Source organism: Coffea arabica, chromosome 1e (assembly GCF_036785885.1).
Source record: "Coffea arabica cultivar ET-39 chromosome 1e, Coffea Arabica ET-39 HiFi, whole genome shotgun sequence".
Taxonomy (NCBI): Eukaryota; Viridiplantae; Streptophyta; class Magnoliopsida; order Gentianales; family Rubiaceae; genus Coffea; species Coffea arabica.
This window is the reverse complement of record NC_092311.1, coordinates 53,460,600-53,479,251: the sequence shown is the minus strand read 5'-3', so window position 1 is coordinate 53,479,251 and position 18,652 is coordinate 53,460,600. Positions and strand designations below refer to the sequence as shown.

Here is an 18,652-nt window from a genome sequence, read left to right as displayed (position 1 = left end):
CACGTTTCTTCCAGTTGACTGTTTACATGAATTTTTGCTCCTTATTTCTATTTTTCTTTTTGGCTTTTTTGTTTTGACCTCCCTCTCTCTTTTTTTTTTTTAATTGATAATTTTTCTACTCTACGAGTCTACGACTACTACTAATCCTCTTTGTATGTGTAGGATTAACAAATGTATTTATTTCTGTTGGATTTGGAGGGGAGGAATGCAAGCTGGTTCCAGTGAGGATTATGGGGCACTAAAGTTGTCACAATCAGCATTTATATAGTTGTACCATATAGTACAAGTGCAAACGTGACTTTTTATATCCCATGAAAAATTTGGCTTCCTATTAACCAAAAAGTTAAACACCAGTCTTTGATCAGTGGCCACCACTAAAGTATTAAAGCTTGGCAGGATGGGAGGTTCCTTGCCTTCCACTAATTACCACATTAAAAGTGGCTTTGCTTAACAAAATTCAGACGGGTGCGTAGTGCACCCGTTTGATTCAGTGGTGGTTCAATCCCCTCTGAATTATTCTTGGACCTCCTTAGATCCGTCTCCTCCCCGTAGTGTAGGATAGATTAGATTATACAATAGTTATCGGCTCTGGAAAAAAAATATATTAACCAAAAAGTTGTGATTCTAGACAATAAGAGCGTACACTACTAAGAGCGTACACTTGAATATGTTATAACTGCCATTAAAAAAAACCACTTCTCATATATTTTTATTGGATATTACCAGTTTCAATTCTATTAATCTGTACTTTTGTGGACAAATTGATGTCATCTTTTCTCCTTGTGCCGTGTTTCTAATGTCTAGCATCAATTGCACAAACTAGTAGAACTGTAGAAGCGTCTGTTTTTAGCAAGCCAGCCTGCACATTTGGTAAAAACATGAATTTGGTGATATCTTTCATCACATCCAAGAAGATGTGGTGGGGTCAGGGGTGGTGCGCTCACTGAAATCTGAAACAACAAAAATACAAGGGCCAAGGGGATAAACTATAAGGCAAGGTCTATTTGATTATATAATATATAGTATAAAATGCTATAAATTAACAACCACCATGACTCCATCTTACTTTTTTTTTTTTTTTTTTTTTCGACGGAGTGGGAGTCCATCTTACTTGTTTCCACAACTTTGAAGGTCAAATCTTCGGTCAACGGTAGTTCCTGTATGAAACATATATAAATATATGAGGCCTAGCATAGCATTCACGAGTGGAAAATCTTCTTCACGACTGTTATGTTATACACTAGCAAGGGGGAGGGCCGAGTCAATTAGCGATGTGGAGAAGGAGAAGCATCTGAGATGGAAGTAGACAAAACTCAGGCAATTGATGCCAGGACTCTTCAAATAGACTCCATTGTATAAGAGCTGAGGAGAGGACAGCTTGGTGCTCCTCCATCGCTTGATGAACTGGATCCGCCTGCGTACATACTCAAATTACAAACCCAAAGTCGATGAGAAATGGGATGGAATGATTGTCACTTGTCACTACTCAGGCGCAATAAATAAACTGAGGCATTTCGTGATCTCCATTGATCATTTAGTAGAGAAAACTCGTTACTGCAATCGAGAGTTGAGATGTACAACATTCTTATCAGTAGTTGAAACATTATGTCGAAATCCCCGCATCAAACGTTATGGTGATAAGCCACATGTTGTATCATCTATGCATTCAGATACGAAGAATTCGTACGGACAGAAAGATGACAGAAAATGGGAAAACACTCACTCACGTACCTTAGGGATTGTCGTTATAGTCTAGAGGCTGATGGTCCAGAAGGACTCTATGAATTTGGGGCAGGAACCGTATTCCTGGAAGGGTTAGGATTGGCCAAGAAAACAAAAAATTTTAAGTCGAACTTTGATTGAGCTGACTTGCGAGTGCTCAAGATTCGATTTGACGTACAGAGTACTGGTGTTTCAATGGTTATTGTGAGTGGTTAATACGAATTTGGAGACGGACTCTTAATGGGTTTTCGTACGTAATTGGAAATTTAATGGCTGCTACTTACCCTTCTGGGACGAACCGGGGCCGGAATTTGTAACCTAATATAAATACGTCTATACACATTTCAACAAGGGGTAAATAGGTTTATTCAGAATGTAAATCATTTTCTTAACAAAAAAAAAAAAGAGTGTAAATCATTTTAAACACAGTGTAAGTTTAGTATATATTTTTATGGAACCCAAACGTATTCTTAAAAATGATTTATAATTTAGAAATCAACATCGATATCGAGTTGAACTTAAGTTAGTTTGACGAGCTGAGTCGAGTGCGCAGATAGTCAACTTGTTAGCTCGTTCTGCCAACTCGAATTTGTATAGTTTTAATAGTGAAATTACAATCATATCCCCTATATTTTTATTATTTAATAGGGTAAAATGTCTATTTTATCCATTTTAAAAATATATATAAATTATTTTTATTTTATTTGAACTCAAATACACTCGAACGAGTTCGAGTACTCTTGAATTAAAGTTCTAGCTCGAACTCAAGTTTTAGAATGAGAGTTTGTCAAATTTGAATTTAAATTTAAACTTAGTCCAAATCAAGTCCCGCTCTCCTCATTTAAAGTAAAACTTGACTCAGTTTGATTCGTTTTTAATCCCATAATATATATACTATCACGGACAATGCTACAGTGCCTATAGTTATGATAACGATGTTAGGGAAACCTACTATTACAGGTTTCTATTACCTTTAGTGACAAATCGAATTTTTTAGTGACTTTTTAAATATTATATTAAATTAATTAATATTAACTTTAGTAAGTTTTTAATTAAAACTAGTAAATATATGCCTGAAAGATAAGTTTTAGTCAAAAATAGAAATTTACCCTTTCAGTAATTTAATTTACTTATTATTTGACAAATGTTACTTTTGTTTAATTTAAACTTACTAATACTAAAAGTAAAAAATTGACATATTAAAGTAAGAAAATAATCGGTTTCTGAAAACGGTTTGGGTTTCCACATCTCTCTAAAGTTGCTTCCCTTCTTTTTATTTTCTTCTCACCTCACGGAAGATTGTAGAAATTTTTTCCTGGATAAGGAAGGAGTACGATCATCATCTTATGGAACGGGATTAGCTTTTGCTAAAATTTAGAAAATTGATCAAGCGGGCTAAGCAATTCTATCATATCTTCAGGCTGAACTCTTCTGGTAGGTTTCATGCCTCAGTCTCTGTTTCTGCCTTCTACTAAGCATTGATTCTCATTTCGGTCAATCAATTGGCCTGCCTAGGCGCGGAGGAAAAGCTAAATATGCTTTATAGATAGCACAAGTTCAGGAGAAAGGTTTCCCCCCTATCAGACACAACAAAAGGGTTAACAACGGTGGTAGCCAACCAAAGAGCATATGAAAAATAGCGGTGACGAGGTTAGACCATCATGTTCTCTTGAAATCGTTTGATTATATTGCTGTAATTTATTTATATTTCATTTGTTTTGTTTGTCAAGATTTTCTTGCGAAATCAGGGCTGAGAATTTGAAGAATTTATTGCAATTTTGGGGCTGAAATTGTCCGTTGAAACATCTAGGAAATGGTTGTAGTTTTGATTGTCTACGGGTAAAATATTCTTAATAGCCATATGAAACATCTAGGAAAGGACTTGAGACAAGGTGTTTAAGTTAAATGTGATTAATTTGGGAATGCATATAAGATGTTCGGTGAAATGTCAAAGAGAAATTTGTATGTTATGATTGCTACTCTGTGCGGGTGAGAAAATTAAAAGTTCTAATTGCCAAATGGACTGTTACTATAGTTACTCAATTCCCAGTTTTACTTGGTCCTAGGAATCTTCACCGAAGAAAGAATGACATCTTACACTTCATCAATTATGAGAACTTAGCTTTAACAGATCTAACTCATTACACACCAATTGCATAATATATATAGGCTCAAGAAAATTTGTAGTGCAAGGAATAATGACATATTCATTTCATGCATTGAGTTTATATATATCTACGCCAAATGGGCAAAATATAAATCTCAAAGAAGTTATAACAAAGTTATGAGCATTTCAATCATAGAATTGTGTGGCAAACTCATTGGTTTTATATGAAGTTTAACGTTTTGGATATGAAAAAAGGTCGTAGTATGATAAGGTGTTGTCAATCGTGCTCGATATATTCTTTATTTAATATCGAATAATTTCTTCTCACTCAAATGTCGACTAACTTGATATAAATTATTTCTTTAATTGGACAGCATGGTCTGTACACGGATATTTAAATTCAGGATTACACTTCATGTTGCAACTACAAAGACATTTTGACATATAAAGCAGGGATTTTTGCTATTTTTGTGAGTGGTAAACATTCAAACTACATGCATGAACCTCAGTCTAAAGGCAATAGAGACATAAGCCGATGTAAGCATCAAATGATTGATTTTCCTTATGATGATATGCTCTGATTCTCTGCAGGCTGTTGCTTCTTTCAGATTAATCTAGTTGCTGCAAGTGCGGTTCATTATAATTAGGCTGGAATTCCGATATTTAAGGCCTGAGGTGGAAGAACACGTTGCATGGAAAATTTAAATCCAGCATTGCATTTCAATGTAAGGAGGTGAAATTTTATTTTCTAGTGACTTGTTGGCCAATTTGAATTAGATGGACCTTTGTTTAGTCCAAGTACTAAATAAATAGGTGAGTAGATTCATTCTGATGCTCAAAATGGGCCGTTTTCTCCTATTGTGAAATACCAATTTCATATCAAATGTCTTGTGCATGTGGATTTTGTTGTTTACTTCAAATTGGACTGGCTTACTTGATCAGCAGAACTCGAAAAGCAACTCAGATACTCATGTTATACAATACTCAACACACGGTTTTTTAGGCTTTAAACTGGATAGATCCCGGAAAACTTGAAGATGTGTTGTGGAAGTGTTGTGACTGCTATGCTATACTAATAGTCTGCAATTTCCTTCTACGAAATAAGCACGACATGAACTTTCCCGTGGAGTTTTTTGCTGTTTTAACCAAGTACCTGGGCGTTTATGTGCTTTGCTTGTATCCATAAAGCCGGAATTTCGAAACTCTGGAGCTTGCGCAATGAGTTTTTGAGTTTGAAACCAAGCATATGGTTTGTTTCTATTTGTGATTTAAGTTCACTGGAAAATGCCCTTACCATATTAATGGCGGTGTAGCATCCATTCTGTTGTGGGAGCACGTACTCTTTTTTTATTTCTGCGAGCATTAGAAGTTTTTACTCCTAAACGAGTGTATCATTTCGACCCAAAAAAAAAATGTGTGTTGCGATGCCTATATAGGCTAGCGACAGTTTAACGAGAGAGCATTGGCCTTTGTGAATTTAAGTGCCGCGATTTCCTCAGTAAGCCCTTACTAGAAGTCCAAACAAATAGTATCTTCCAACTTCCTCTACGAATAAACAACTAATCCACCTTTCTATTTAATGACAATCTGCCGTTAGGAATGATGGGACCAACTTTTAGCTAGGCACCTGCCTCATATTAAGTTAATTCCTACATCCCCGGACACAGAAGAACCAAGCTGCTCAAATTAGTGGTTGTCATATGCACTCGAGAGAACACTGCTTCTCTCTTCAAATATAAAGCACATTTAGTAAGATAGGAGAATATTCTATCTTCTGATTTCAAACTGAAGCTAATTACTTTTCTTATGAATAAGGATGAATTCAAACAAAAAGCTCAATAAGAGACGTACAGTTACAACATGGAAAAAAAATACTTAATAGTAAAAAAAAAATTGATAAACTCCAAACACATTACCGAGACAGCCGTTCTGTTAATTCTCCATGGCTCTTAAGCACATTTTAAATTATTAAGAATAACAGTTATGAAAGTGCTCATAAATTAGAATTTTTCCCAACTATGAATACTTTCATAGTTCATCTTCTCTGCAAGTTACTTTCATACTTTCATACTTTCATAGTTGACTTTCATACTTTCATAGTTCATCTCCTAAGTTGCACATTTTAAATTATTAAGAATAACAGTTATGAAAGTGCTCATAAATTAGAATTTCCTAAGTTATTCTTTTTTTCCAAAGGCATTAATCACTTAATCCTAAATGAATTTATTTAACTTGTATGAAATTGAAATTATTATATTTGGACAAATAATGTATTATATTTTTTTTTACTTTTATACTGCTTTAATTTATTTTATATTTGTTTTGAGATAAAATACTTTTACAGTGTTTTAATTTATTTTAGTTTCGGTTTGGAATTATTTATTTAAATTTTTATTACTTGATTATGTAATTAGTCTTGTGCAAAATTGACTTTATTAGAAATTATAGTGGTAAATAAATAAATTAAAATTAAGTTTCGGGTCATTCGGGTCAGCCCGTCAACCCACCAACATGAAATTTTTTGATTCGGGTCAGATATCCTGACCCATTTCGGGTTGGTAGGTTAGGTTTGGGTCAGCGAGTTTTCTATTATACCCGGTCTCAACCCGACCCACCAATCCGATTTGGATCCGATTGCCACCCCTAATTATATTAGTAAAAAAAATAATATATTTTACAAATTATTCCAATTTATTTAGAAAACGTTATTAATTTCATTACAAATTATGAAATGTAATCACGGTTTACTAATTTTTTACTAAACATAAATACTCCATACAAAAGAAAAAGATATTTGACTTCGTTTTACTTTGATTAGAAAAACTTGTGGTAGTAATAACGAAATAGTGAAAGTGGTGCAAATTTCAAATCAACAACCAATGTACACTTAATTACGGTAATTTTTTAGTTGATTAGACTAATATATGCCATAAAGTAGTAAGATTTGATCATTTATAAATTGACAATTTTAGCAGTTTATATACCATTAACCTATAAAAATTATGATTATTATAAAATGACATTTTATAATAATTTACATATGATTTGCCAATTAAAAGTAAGTTTGACAAAAAAATGTGCATATAAATCCATATTGTGAATGATACAAAATATATTTGAAACTCACGAAACTTAATATATGGGTAAATTTACTATAATTTTAAAAGATTATGCTACATTAGTACAACTTTACCTTTTATACTTGTGACCTAAAAAATAAATTTATTAAAACACATAACATTTATAAATGATACATACATTTATTAAAATGTTTAAAACACAAAACATTTATGAATGAAACATACAATCATCTATTATACATTTACGTTACCAACAACTACTAACTATAATATTAAGTTTCAATCATTAATAAAAAAAATCGTAACACTAGTTAAAATAAACTTCCTAATTCTTGTTTCATATAAGTTTCTTTAAGTAAAATAGTAAATTTATGCCACAAACTAGTAAGTTTTGATGATTAACCAAATTTACTATTCTATCAACAAGATTTACTATTAATCTATAAAAACTTACTATTACTTGAACTAAACTTACTCTCCAAAAACTAAGTTTCGAATATAGAGTAATAATTTATTGTTAAAAAAAAGTAGCTTTCATTTTTATTTCAATTTACTTTTTGAGACATAAATAGGATAACACTTATATGACCGTTTTCGATTTACTTTTAGCGGCCATTTGACTATTTGATAGGCCTATTCACCTAAATAGGATAACACTTAAAGATAAGAAAGTAAGTTTCCCATCTAAAATAGTAAGTTACCAGTAATAAATTAGTAACTTTTATACTTCAAAACGTAAATTGTAATAACTATTAAACTTACTTTTTAAATAAATAAATTACTACTTTATATCCCAAACTTAATTTTTTGAGTGTAAGTTTAATTCAAGTAATAGTAAGTTTTTATACATAAATAGTAATTCTTACTGATAAAATGGTAAAATTGATTAATAATCAAAACTTACTGATTTATGAGAGACATGCACTATTTTACTTTAAAACATATTTCAAACTAGTATTAGGGAATTTATTTGAAATAACGATAAGATGTTTTATTAATGATTAATTTTTAGTACCTTAGTTAGTAAGTACTCATAATATATGTGTATAATACATGATTATAGTTACCATTTTAAAAAAATTGATTTACATATTTTAAAATACTATGAAAAATAGTTTGACTTTTCACATAATCTCGTAAAATATGTAATAAAATTTTGAAGCATTATAAGTTTTTAATCATTTCAGTTTTTGAAAAGTTTGAAAGTTTGGATAACAATAACAACAAACCTTCCTAGTTATATATAGAATATTACTTGTTTATATATCAAAATTTTTATGAATGAACACCTATGAATATAATAAGATGATAAAGTTTTAATAAATTTACATCTGAGTCACAGGAAATAATAAGAGTAAAAGCCCAAACAAAATGAGAAATAATATAATAATAAAAATGATAAAATTAGTATAACATTTAATATAAGAAAATCAGTATGATCTGGATTTTTTTTCCTTGGGAAATTGTTCATAAGATTAGGATCCAATAATTATAAATGAAAATCACATGCATATATAATCTATTGTATAATTTAAATTAAATTTAGTTCATGTATAAAATGGTCCTAAAATAATTAGTACACTATGATACAATGTTATTTTAACAACAAAAATTTTTTTTTACTAAAAGTCTGAAATATCCATGACATACGTATGAGGGATATTTTACCATATTTGTATCTCACATCTAATCATGAAAGTTAATTTGAGAAAAAATATTTTTGACAATAGAACTATTTTGAATTTAGTCAACAAGTTGAGATTTTTTAAACAATAAAAGTGAAATATTTTGGGAACTTAGTTGTTTATTTTCCCATAATTAAAAATTGCTATATTTTAGCAATTGTTGCCATTGACTTTTCATTATGTAGACTAATTTTTATCAATGCAATATTAGTTTTATTAGCAATCATTGCGGTTCCATTGATCCGAGGATGGGCATTTTATTGCTATTATTTTATATCTAAATATTTAATCTAAGTAATAAAATAAATAATAGCTACTTAAAAAAAAGGAAATTGGTGTTCAATTGATTGTGGTGTAAAATATTAGTATACAATTCACTAGAGTTTGAAATGGAATTAAATTTATTTAGTATTTTACTGCTAACAACTTTGACCCCTCCCCCCCCCATTTAATGGTTAAACAAAAAATAAAAGAGACGTAGAGACTGTGATTGGTTCTTTAGTGTGAAAAAGGAAAGTTCTTCTAAAGGAATGCTGCATAAAATTCTGAATGCATATGAAATTAGAAATGTGATAACTTTGCAATTCATTTTCATTCATGATGAATTTCTTCGATTCTATATAGAATTGCAATTTTTTTCGTTCAGCATGAAAACATTCTTTTTTTGTCATATTGATGGCTTTTGCTTTTAAGATTATCTACATGTCGGTGGTTAGTATTATTGACAAGGTTAGAGGTCATGGAAAATGTTACTAATTTTAGGCGAAATTATGTATTGTAAACTTGGTTTAATAATTTTCTATTAAGCATAACTATTGCATACAAAAGGAAAAGATATTTGATTTTATTTTGCTTTGATTAGAAGAACTTGTACTAGTAATAAAGGAAATTTCAACTCAACAATCAACGTGCACATGATTACAGTAATTTTTTAGTCATTTAGACTAATATATGCCATAAAGTAGTCAGATTTAGTCATTTGTGAATTCATAATTTTAACAGTTAACATAAAGTTCATCTATAAAAACTTATGATTTTTATAAAATGACCTTTTATAATAATTTACTTACCATTTGCCAATAAAAAAAGAGTTTGATAGAAAACATATGGATACAAATCCATAATGTAAATGATACAACGTATGTTTGAAAGTCACAGAACTTAACATATGGGTAATTTTACTATAATTTTCAAAGATTATGCTATGTTAATACAACTTTAATTTTTATACTTGTGACCCAGAAAATAAATTTATTAAGATTTTACCATTTTAATAAATTCATAGGCATTAATATATGAAAATTGCGTACCATTTTATTATATTCATAGGTGTCCATATATGGAAATTGTGATGTATAGATAAGTGCAATTCTATATATAACTCGAAAGATTTGTTGATACTGTCATCCAAATTTTCTAACCTTTCACAAATTCAAAAATAATTCAAAATTTATAATATGACAAATTATTCTTACATATTTTATAAGGTCATATGCAAAAAAATAAGTTTTCATAGTATATTTAAAATGTTTAAAACATATAATATTTATAAATGATACGTACAATTATGTATCATACATTTACATTACGAGTAATTACTAACTATAATACTAAGCTTCAATTATTAATAAAAAATCTTAGCATTATTTCAAATAAACTTCCTAATACTTGTTTCATATAAGTTTCTTTAAGTAAAATAGTAAATTTATGCCACAAACTAGTAAGTTTTGATGATTAACCAAATTTACTATTTTATCAACAAGATTTACTATTAATCTATAAAAACTTACTATTATTTGAACTAAACTTACTCTTCAAAAAGTAAGCTTCAGATATAGAGTAGTTATTTACTTCAAAAAAAAAAAGAAAGTTCCATATTTATTCAAATTTGCTTTCTGAGACATAAAAGTTACTAATTTCTTGAGTTAACTTACTATTTTTAATGTAAACCTTACTAACCATATTTTTAGGTACTATTTTATTTAGATGACCAGTACAATAGGTAATCAAATGGTCGCTAAAAGGGTTTTTACCTGTTATATCAGGTAAAAACAGTTTCGTTACCCTAACGCTCGTTACTTCAGACTTTTCCATACTATCACATCCCTCCTTACATCTTTCTCATTCTCAACCTCCACACACAAAATCTAACTGTGAACGTAACAGTGGGAAAGATTGCATGAGCGCTCCTACCTTACTTGGTACTTCCAATGGAGCCCTCCCCTCAAGGAACCGTCCCCAGTGGTCGGATGTCTCCGAAGAGGCCCCTTTGATTTTCTATAGTACCATAGCAACGGGTAATGAAGGGGTTGGGCACATTGCAAGACGTGGGTGGGGAAGTTCCAAGGCCCGATTCAGCTAAATGCTAACACTCCGATGACGACCCGCCACAGACATCGGGCTTGTGATCAGACAACGGCAACGCTAGCAAGATGAGTGCAGCACGCCGAAGAGGGGGCTGAGGAGTTCCCTTATGTGTAGTCAAAGCAAGGTAGTGCTAAGCTAACTATCACATTGCTGCAATCTGATTGAGCCATGGTTGATGAAAGTACTGTAAGAATGTCTGCATTCTGCCAGTGCCGTCTCACCTTATCTGATACTTTAGGCTTCTAATTGTTGTAAGTTGTCAATGTGGAATATTGCGGAGTATGCACGGCTTTCTTGAATTCTGAAAGTTAAATGGGATACTGATCTGCCACTGAAATTTCTTTGTGATTTACAGAAACAGAGTGAAAGACAGAGGATCAAGGCCTTTTGGATCACAAACTTATTCCGCTTTCTTATAGATACTTTGGTAAACAACAAAATTTGTCGCCTTTTTCAAACAATTTACTTGGAGAAGCTTATGAATGCGTGTGACTTCATAGATTTATTTGTGAATTGAAACATTTTTTTAATATTGGACCATTACACGTTTCCAACACAAGCTTGTACGATTATTTTTGTTTTATTTTTGATAGCTTCTTTCGTTTGATTGTAAAAGCCAAGGATGTCCAGAGCGTATGTACCATGCGCGTACGTACTGGACTTTCCCTCTTCCTCTTCTTCTTCTTCTTCTTCTTTTTGTCTTTTTTCTGGGTAAGGAGGCTTGGCCATTCATTCACTGCGGTGCAAACCGTGCAGACAGTATTCAAAGATTTCAGATTTAAAAAAAAAAATTTTATGTGGTATCAATTCAGATTAGTCGAATTATGGTACAAGGAGACTGCAATCTCACAAGATGACATCGACTTTATTAAAAATTCTTGATGCAACCCATGGTTGAGTTGAACTACTTACCAATCAAATTCCATATCCATCATGATCCATTCCAAACCATCTATGTATCAGATAAAATTTCTCAGAGAGGTGGGTTCGGGGGGTTGATGTCTTAATATTAGAGATTTAATGTTTTTGTACCTTTTCTTGGACGATGGTTTTTGGTGTTCAGAATGTTTCATGCTCATTTCTTGGGGAAAAAAGTTTGTATTTTGAAAATGGAGTTTGGAATATTTACGTGACTTAACGGTAATCTCATGGGCAAAAAAAAAAAAAAAAAGAAACTTCATTTTTCCTCAGCATTTGCGAACAGATTTGACCCGCAACGTTGGATAAATATGGCTCGACTCTGAACAAGTATTGATTCAACTTTGTGTATGGTTGACTAAATTAGTTTGCCTATATTTCCACATTCTATATCTAGCATAAGCAAAATATGATTCTCACAAGTGTCATTGCATTCTTGAGAGTTTCATAGTACTGCCTTGTGACAATTGGCTGCAGAAATGGATTTTCAACACTTCTTACAGAACTGCCGGCGAATGCTTTCATCTTGACCAATGTTTATGAAACATGTCCCATGTACGTTTATGGGTTCTATCTAGGGCCATTTAGCCAAAAATAGGATAACAGATTTCGTGAAAAAATAATCCATGTTCTTTTATTCATTCAACACACAACAAATTTCGTGAAATTCCATAGAAATAAGCAGCAATTACAAATAGGTAACCCCGAAGTAGCCTCCAGGCCAGAGGAAAAGAAATTACTATAAATAACCACCACTTGGTCAGCTGGAAAGATGGGGGGATGGGGCCGCTCATTAGCAATAACAGATCGAGAATGAATCAAGTCCGCAATTAAGAAGTTCACAAATCGAAGACAGCAGTTGAAGCCAATGCAGCGAGGAGGAGGAAAAGAGCTGGCTTCACGAGGCTTCCATCAGATGTGCTTCCAGGGGCTGCTGGGACTGCCTTTGATGTTGTTCCTGTTGGAAAAATGGCTATATTCATTGTAGAGTGAATGAGAAAATTGTTCTCATAATGGCACTCTTGAAAGAATTCAGGATAATTATCTATCATGTATATTAATTATTGATACATGATTTTGGATAGGATTCATGTGTATTAATTATTGATACATGATTTTGGATAGGATTCATTTGGGGTTATCTTATTGAGATACATGTATGTACATGAATGTGATCCTTTGATAAACGTGAAGATAATTATCTGGAATTTAACACTTGTTGCCAATTTCTAACAGTCGCTAGCATCTATAAATATCTCTTTTGTTTCAAAAGAATGCGCTCTCTCTCTTTTTCCTTCTTGCATCTTTTGAAGTGTTTCATATTGCTCTAAGTTCGAGTTCGCTAGAACGTTGGGTGCTGACATACTCACCTTTAATCCGTTGTATCCTGGGAGACAGTTGTTATTATTGTTATTTTCAATCATTTCTTTCTTTCTGGGTTGTATTTATTCTTCTCTATTGTGTATCAGCCTATATCTTTTATTATTTCACTAACAGTTCCTGCATCATATTATTGATGCATTGAACTAGTTTAGTTACATGCATTTCTTTTCTTTTCTCGCCGGAAAAGTAGATGGAAGATTAAGCTTTAATTAACTGGGTTTGGAGAGGACAGTCGGAAAGAAATAAGTCGAAGTAGTTACGCAAGACTTGCTGGTAACTTGAAACTTCAGGGGAAAATTAATAATTGCATTTATGCTTGGAACTGTTTTGTGTACCTGAAGGAAGGGGAGGAGCTGTAGTTGGATTCGCCGGAAGTGTAGTTGGACTCTCCGGGGTTGTCTGAGGAGCGTCCGCTGAAGGACTTGCTGGAGAGGTTGCCGCAGGGGCAGCCGCTGGCGAACTTGCTGGAGAGCTTGCTGGTCCATTAGCAGCAGCTGTGAACAGCGGCATCGTTAGCCCATTCAAAATCATTACTCATTACATAATAATCGTATAAAACAGTATGATCATTTAGTCAAAAAAAAAAAAAAAAGGAACTGACAATTGCACTGGCTAATTGGAGGGGTTCGCACGTTGCAGGCTCCAGGAAGTGCGAGGGCAAGAGTTTGATTGATATTGAGACCCATAAAATTGCTGGCTCCATTGGTCAGAGTACAAAGGCAACGCGGGGCCGATTGAACCGCGCCGGCAAGCTGTGTACAACACGCTGGAGATGGTGTTGATGAATTTCCGGTGACATAACTTAGACACGGGGACAAGCCCACGAGTGTGTTAGCGCAGCTGGAACCTGATTGAGCTTTTGCTCCACTCCATAGCGATAGGATGAGCACTAGAACCAGGACCAAGCACGTCTCAGTTCTTTTCGATGCCATGATGAATATTGTCTCAACTTCTTCCAGGAAAATTAGGGAGAAAATGGTTTAAGCAGTTAGGCTTGAAATCAAGGTGTGTTGATTGTCAGAACTGGGAATGGGGTGCTGTCAACCGAAACATGGCAATGCATTTATACAAGAAATTTCGAGGGGAGATGGTATTGATTGGTAATCTGGTTGGCCAACTTTTCCTAAATCAGTGTATCTTCGTTAACTAAACTGTGCGAAGATGTTGAAGATTAAGTGACAAAAAAATTCAGGAAAATGGTTTCTTTTTGTTTTTTGATTGGAAGGAAAATGGTTTCGAAAGCCAAGTTTTGGAATTGTACATTTCGAAGCTTGTTATGTCATTGCGATAGCGAGAGTTTTAAATTATGTATTTGGTGAACTTCTTAGTTGTACCTTACAACTGAATGGATACTTGACTCTACTCTTTGACGGGAGCAGGTAGTCCCATTCATCAATTAGTGAGCAAGAATGGGGTCCTCTTGCACCAAATCGACTTTTCCAATAACATATGCAAGACGAATTATTGCTTTTGCCCGTAATCAGAGTTGGAAATCAGGGATTATGAGTTCTGAGAAATCGCTTTCTTTTCTTTTTCTATATTTAGCTTGAATAAAAGGCAGAAAAATAATATTTAAAATGGAAAGTAGGTATTCAACATCCCAATCAAAATGTTTACCGAGCCTACAACTATATGGCATATGATTTACAAAACTGGAAAGGTAGAGTTTATATGCAAAAAGGAGATTTGCTTAAATTCCCAACATCACCTGCAAAATCATTCCATTGAAAGGTATCGGAGGAGGAGGAATTAGGGCAAAGCAACTTCAAGCTCGACTAGTGATAGCTTTTTAAAGAATGTGGCCTCAAATCCTTCGGAATCAGCAACAGAAGTTTATTGAGGAAATGACGAATATTACAATGGAGGTCTAACTGTGCAGTGCCTTTGCCATGAAGAGTGTTGAGTAGTAACTTCATGTACAGAGTCAAATCCTTTGAGAAGATTTGATGACTACAAAAACGATGTGGTAATTTTTTGGTGTAAATAATGAGTAGTTAATTGAACAGATTTTCCAATTCTGAACTAGGAATTGGTCATTTTCCAGAAACATGGAGCTTCTGATATATATATATATTGGTGGTATGATCCACCCATACCCTAGAAGATGAAGAATGTAATGGCTTTATTGTTAGACAAGACTCTACATAGTTTTAGAGAATTAGCATGATCAAAAGATTAGGATATTCCTAAGTGAAAAAAAAAATTACAACCAGATGCATATATTGCTTTAACACTATTCTGAAAATTTTGAAGATACCGATGAAGGATTGAAACAAAAAAGTCCTTGTTTTGATCAAGTCTTTCTGAAGAACACAACAATATATTACATTCCCATTGGCGGGTTTGCAACCTGTCACGGAAGTTGGGATCGTTTTAAGTTCGAAAACAAAGTGCTGCCACAGTACTTTATATATATATATATATATATATATATATATATCAACATCGCAACAAATGAAATGTCTCAAGTCTCGGCCTTTTCAGGCACAAGGCGCAATGCCGGCTTTAACGCCGGCATTTTACAATGATCCACACCACAGTTTTGACCCCCCGAAGTCAGTCCTTTATAGTTTCACCCGATTGGTTACTGAATAGTGCCCAAAAAATGTCTCGTATTAGCGGGGATGAAATTAATTAACTTTAACAATTAATTAAGTCACAAATCAAGCGGTTTAAGGAGTCGTGGTATCAGTCTGTCAGAGTTGCGGATGAAACGTGTTATGTAGGACTGGTGCAAGGTGATGGATCAGATTTCGGTCCATTTTGGGGTTGATGCCACTTATCTGCCTCATTAATCTGATTATTGCCATGTTTTGAAGTTCTTGAAAGCCAGATGTGTGTATGCATGCTAATGGATTGAATATACAAATTGATTCTGAATAATGGGTTCGGCTCATCTTCTTATGATGACAAAAGAAAGTAATAGATACTAACTATCTTTTCATAAATAATTAATCCAGGTACAGCAGTAGCCATCCGACTCCTACTAAATCAAATCCCAAAAGCAGATTTTTTTTATATGTATTAAAAACACACGCACACACACACACTAGGCCAATCACCGTCACTCCAAGAATTGAACACGATGAAGAAAGAATATGGAATCAATGGTCTTCTGTTCCTTCATGGCAGAGAAAGGAGACATTATTACGATACTAATCGTCACCTACAATTCAAGGCATTGTCCAATTAATGTTCAGAACCCTGCTCCAGATAGAACGCAGGACGCAACGAAGAGAAAGAGAGCTATAAGTGGGAATGAGGCATTAATGTTGCTTCCGGCAGATGTTGAACCGTCTGTCGCAGGGACTGTTTTCGACCCGTTTCCTGCATTAACACAGCATTTCAACACTTGAAACAAACTTTTCCTTAGAGAGGGTTATGGACCCAAAACACAGAAAAGCGAAAAGACAAACAAATGTACACCTATAGATCGACTTCAAAATTGAAATGCGCCAATGAATAATTACCTGCTGGAGTATCTGACACTGATGGTATCTTCGGAGTGTCAGGTGATCCTTTTGACGGTTCTGCTGGAGGAGAAGTTGCTGGTGTAGCGGTTGAAGAAGTTGGTACATTTCCAGCTGCTAATGTTACTTACGTCTTAGATTGGTTCTATATATGTATATATATAAAGACAGATGATTAATCAAAAAAAAAAAAAAGTTTCATACTGTTACCGTTGCATTTGCTGCTTGGGAGAGTTTGCACCTGACAAGCACCAGGCAACGAGAGAGCCAGAGTTTGATTGATGTTGATACCCACGGAGGATCCACCACCATTTAGAAGTAAGCAGAGGCACTGCGGCTTTGATGACACGACGCCAGCAAGCTGTGAACAGCAGGTCGAGCTCGGCTTAGATGAACTTCCGGTGACGTAACTTAGACAGGGATACAAGCTGGTGAGCTCGCTGGTGCACCCTGACTGAGCTAAAGCTCCAGTCAAGCGCATCACAACAAGGACTATGGCAAGAAGACACATTTGAGTCACTTTGGAAGCCTTTCCCAGCTAGCTCCTTGAATTGATTACTCTTACCTGCAGGAATATGCCGACAATTGACGCTTCTAATAAGGCATTATTAGATGCTGGTATTTGATGTTCGAAATTGAGCGATGAGGTTCTAGCGCAGGGCAGGGACTTAAATACAATGAGGTTTGCTTGGGAATAAACAAAATGGATATTAGGTGCTTTAGCTCGCCAACTTCCAACTGAACAAGGCTGTTTGATAACTAAACAATTTATTTGAAAACCTATATTGCTTCTTTGAATTCAGGTTATGTTTATAGTAATGTTTCATTTGCTCAAATGACTGTTCATTTTGTGCAAAAGAATAATATTTCATGATTGACTATAGCTTGCTCAAAGTTGATAGGCTGTATATACAACTTCATTACATGGCTCCAATGTGCTACGTAAAAAACTTCTGCACTGTAATGAAAGGCATTGTTGGGGTTGAGGGAGTGATAAATAGAGGAAAGGGCAGGTAAGGAAAGAGTTGGAATTGGATCTAGTATTTTCTTCAAATTTGGCAAAAAAATTGATTAACTTCCAAGAACTCCAATGGTAGCGGCCTTAACTTGTTAGCCGAAGAATATTAGCAGAGTACAAATTCGAGAAGTTAAGGGGCAAGAAATATGCAATACAAGAATGTCTTCGTATGCTTAGCCACGACACAGAGGCTTAGTGACAACCATTTTATGTGCTAATTATTTACCATTGTAAGTGCTACTTACTAGTTAATAATGCAAATTTTTAGTTGTCATTAAAGTTTTTTTTTTTTTTTGTGAATTTTCCATATTTCCCAGGTTATTAATATAGTATAGGTAAAAGGTTTACTTTTGTAAGGGGCAATTAGAGAATGAAAGAAATTTAATGAAAATTAGGGAGTAATTTAAAAAGGTAATAAACGATTTAGATAATTTAGAGGGTGTCTATTTGAGTAAATAAAGTGAAGTCTTTATAAAAAGAATAATTCTGCAAAAAATCGTGAGGTTGATTTCTTATTCTTTTTGAATAGTCGTACCTAGGATGTCAAAGGGGCCAGGCTCTGGCATCCGGGCCTAAAATTTAAATACTGGGCTAAATTGGTATATGAACTGAATTGGTTTGAGCTTGAAGAATAGGCCCAATGTTAAAATGGATTGCCTAAACTCAGCCCAATGTGATCCCGCCCATGTCTTTTTATAATGAGTTTAAAAGAAATAAATATAGATATTTGTTAAATATATTAACATTTACAGTATATATTACTAATTATTTAAAATTTAACATTATTTACCAAGTTTGTAATCCCAATTAAGATAATTCTCGTGTTAATTATTTAAACTTTGTTGTATTTAATTAAAAGTTTGTAATTTTGGTGATTTTTTTTTAATGTAAGTAGGATTTTT

General features: G+C 33.5%; 2 protein-coding genes and 1 long non-coding RNA gene across 6 annotated transcripts; 1 reads left to right on the top strand and 2 right to left on the bottom strand.

Moving 5' to 3' along the window:
- Nucleotides 1-2,938: 2,938 nt before the first annotated feature.
- LOC140014019 (uncharacterized) lies at nt 2,939-4,724 on the top strand. 2 transcript variants are annotated; one of them, XR_011820877.1, is made up of 3 exons: nt 2,939-3,156; nt 3,238-3,372; nt 4,421-4,724. It is a non-coding gene; the product is annotated as an uncharacterized lncRNA (long non-coding RNA). The 2 variants fall into 2 exon arrangements; XR_011820876.1 differs by having other exon boundaries at nt 2,939-3,372.
- A 7,762-nt stretch (nt 4,725-12,486) lies between these two features.
- On the bottom strand, nt 12,487-14,378 carry LOC113689989 (non-specific lipid transfer protein GPI-anchored 26-like). Of its 2 annotated transcripts, none has more exons than XM_072072892.1 (3): nt 13,864-14,378; nt 13,598-13,756; nt 12,487-12,852 (listed from the first exon to the last, which is right to left on the bottom strand). In XM_072072892.1, exons 1-3 carry the CDS (start codon nt 14,192-14,194, stop codon nt 12,719-12,721), a joined length of 624 nt encoding a protein of 207 aa, XP_071928993.1. In that variant the 5' UTR covers nt 14,195-14,378; the 3' UTR covers nt 12,487-12,718. The 2 variants fall into 2 exon arrangements, with proteins under 2 accessions (XP_071928993.1, XP_027063620.1); XM_027207819.2 differs by having other exon boundaries at nt 12,487-12,837; nt 13,864-14,347.
- A 1,804-nt stretch (nt 14,379-16,182) lies between these two features.
- Nucleotides 16,183-17,360, bottom strand: LOC140021618 (non-specific lipid transfer protein GPI-anchored 26-like). 2 transcript variants are annotated; one of them, XM_072072882.1, is made up of 3 exons: nt 16,943-17,360; nt 16,733-16,849; nt 16,183-16,589 (listed from the first exon to the last, which is right to left on the bottom strand). In XM_072072882.1, exons 1-3 carry the CDS (start codon nt 17,241-17,243, stop codon nt 16,459-16,461), a joined length of 549 nt encoding a protein of 182 aa, XP_071928983.1. In that variant the 5' UTR covers nt 17,244-17,360; the 3' UTR covers nt 16,183-16,458. The 2 variants fall into 2 exon arrangements, with proteins under 2 accessions (XP_071928983.1, XP_071928988.1); XM_072072887.1 differs by having other exon boundaries at nt 16,733-16,846.
- Between the last annotated feature and the right edge of the window lie 1,292 nt (nt 17,361-18,652).

Bases quoted from the DNA above. Each gene is read 5' to 3' on its own strand.
- LOC113689989 (XM_072072892.1), bottom strand. From the start codon at position 14,194: ATGGCATCGAAAAGAACTGAGACGTGCTTGGTCCTGGTTCTAGTGCTC. The intron at 13,757-13,863 runs GTCAGTTCCTTT...CGCTGTTCACAG, and splicing joins TCCAATTAGCCAGTGCAATT to CTGCTGCTAATGGACCAGCA. The intron at 12,853-13,597 runs GTACACAAAACA...CAATGAATATAG, and splicing joins AGCTCCTCCCCTTCCTTCAG to CCATTTTTCCAACAGGAACA.
- LOC140021618 (XM_072072882.1), bottom strand. From the start codon at position 17,243: ATGTGTCTTCTTGCCATAGTCCTTGTTGTGATGCGCTTGACTGGAGCT. The intron at 16,850-16,942 runs GTAACAGTATGA...AAGTAACATTAG, and splicing joins CCCAAGCAGCAAATGCAACG to CAGCTGGAAATGTACCAACT. The intron at 16,590-16,732 runs GTAATTATTCAT...GTGTTAATGCAG, and splicing joins AGTGTCAGATACTCCAGCAG to GAAACGGGTCGAAAACAGTC.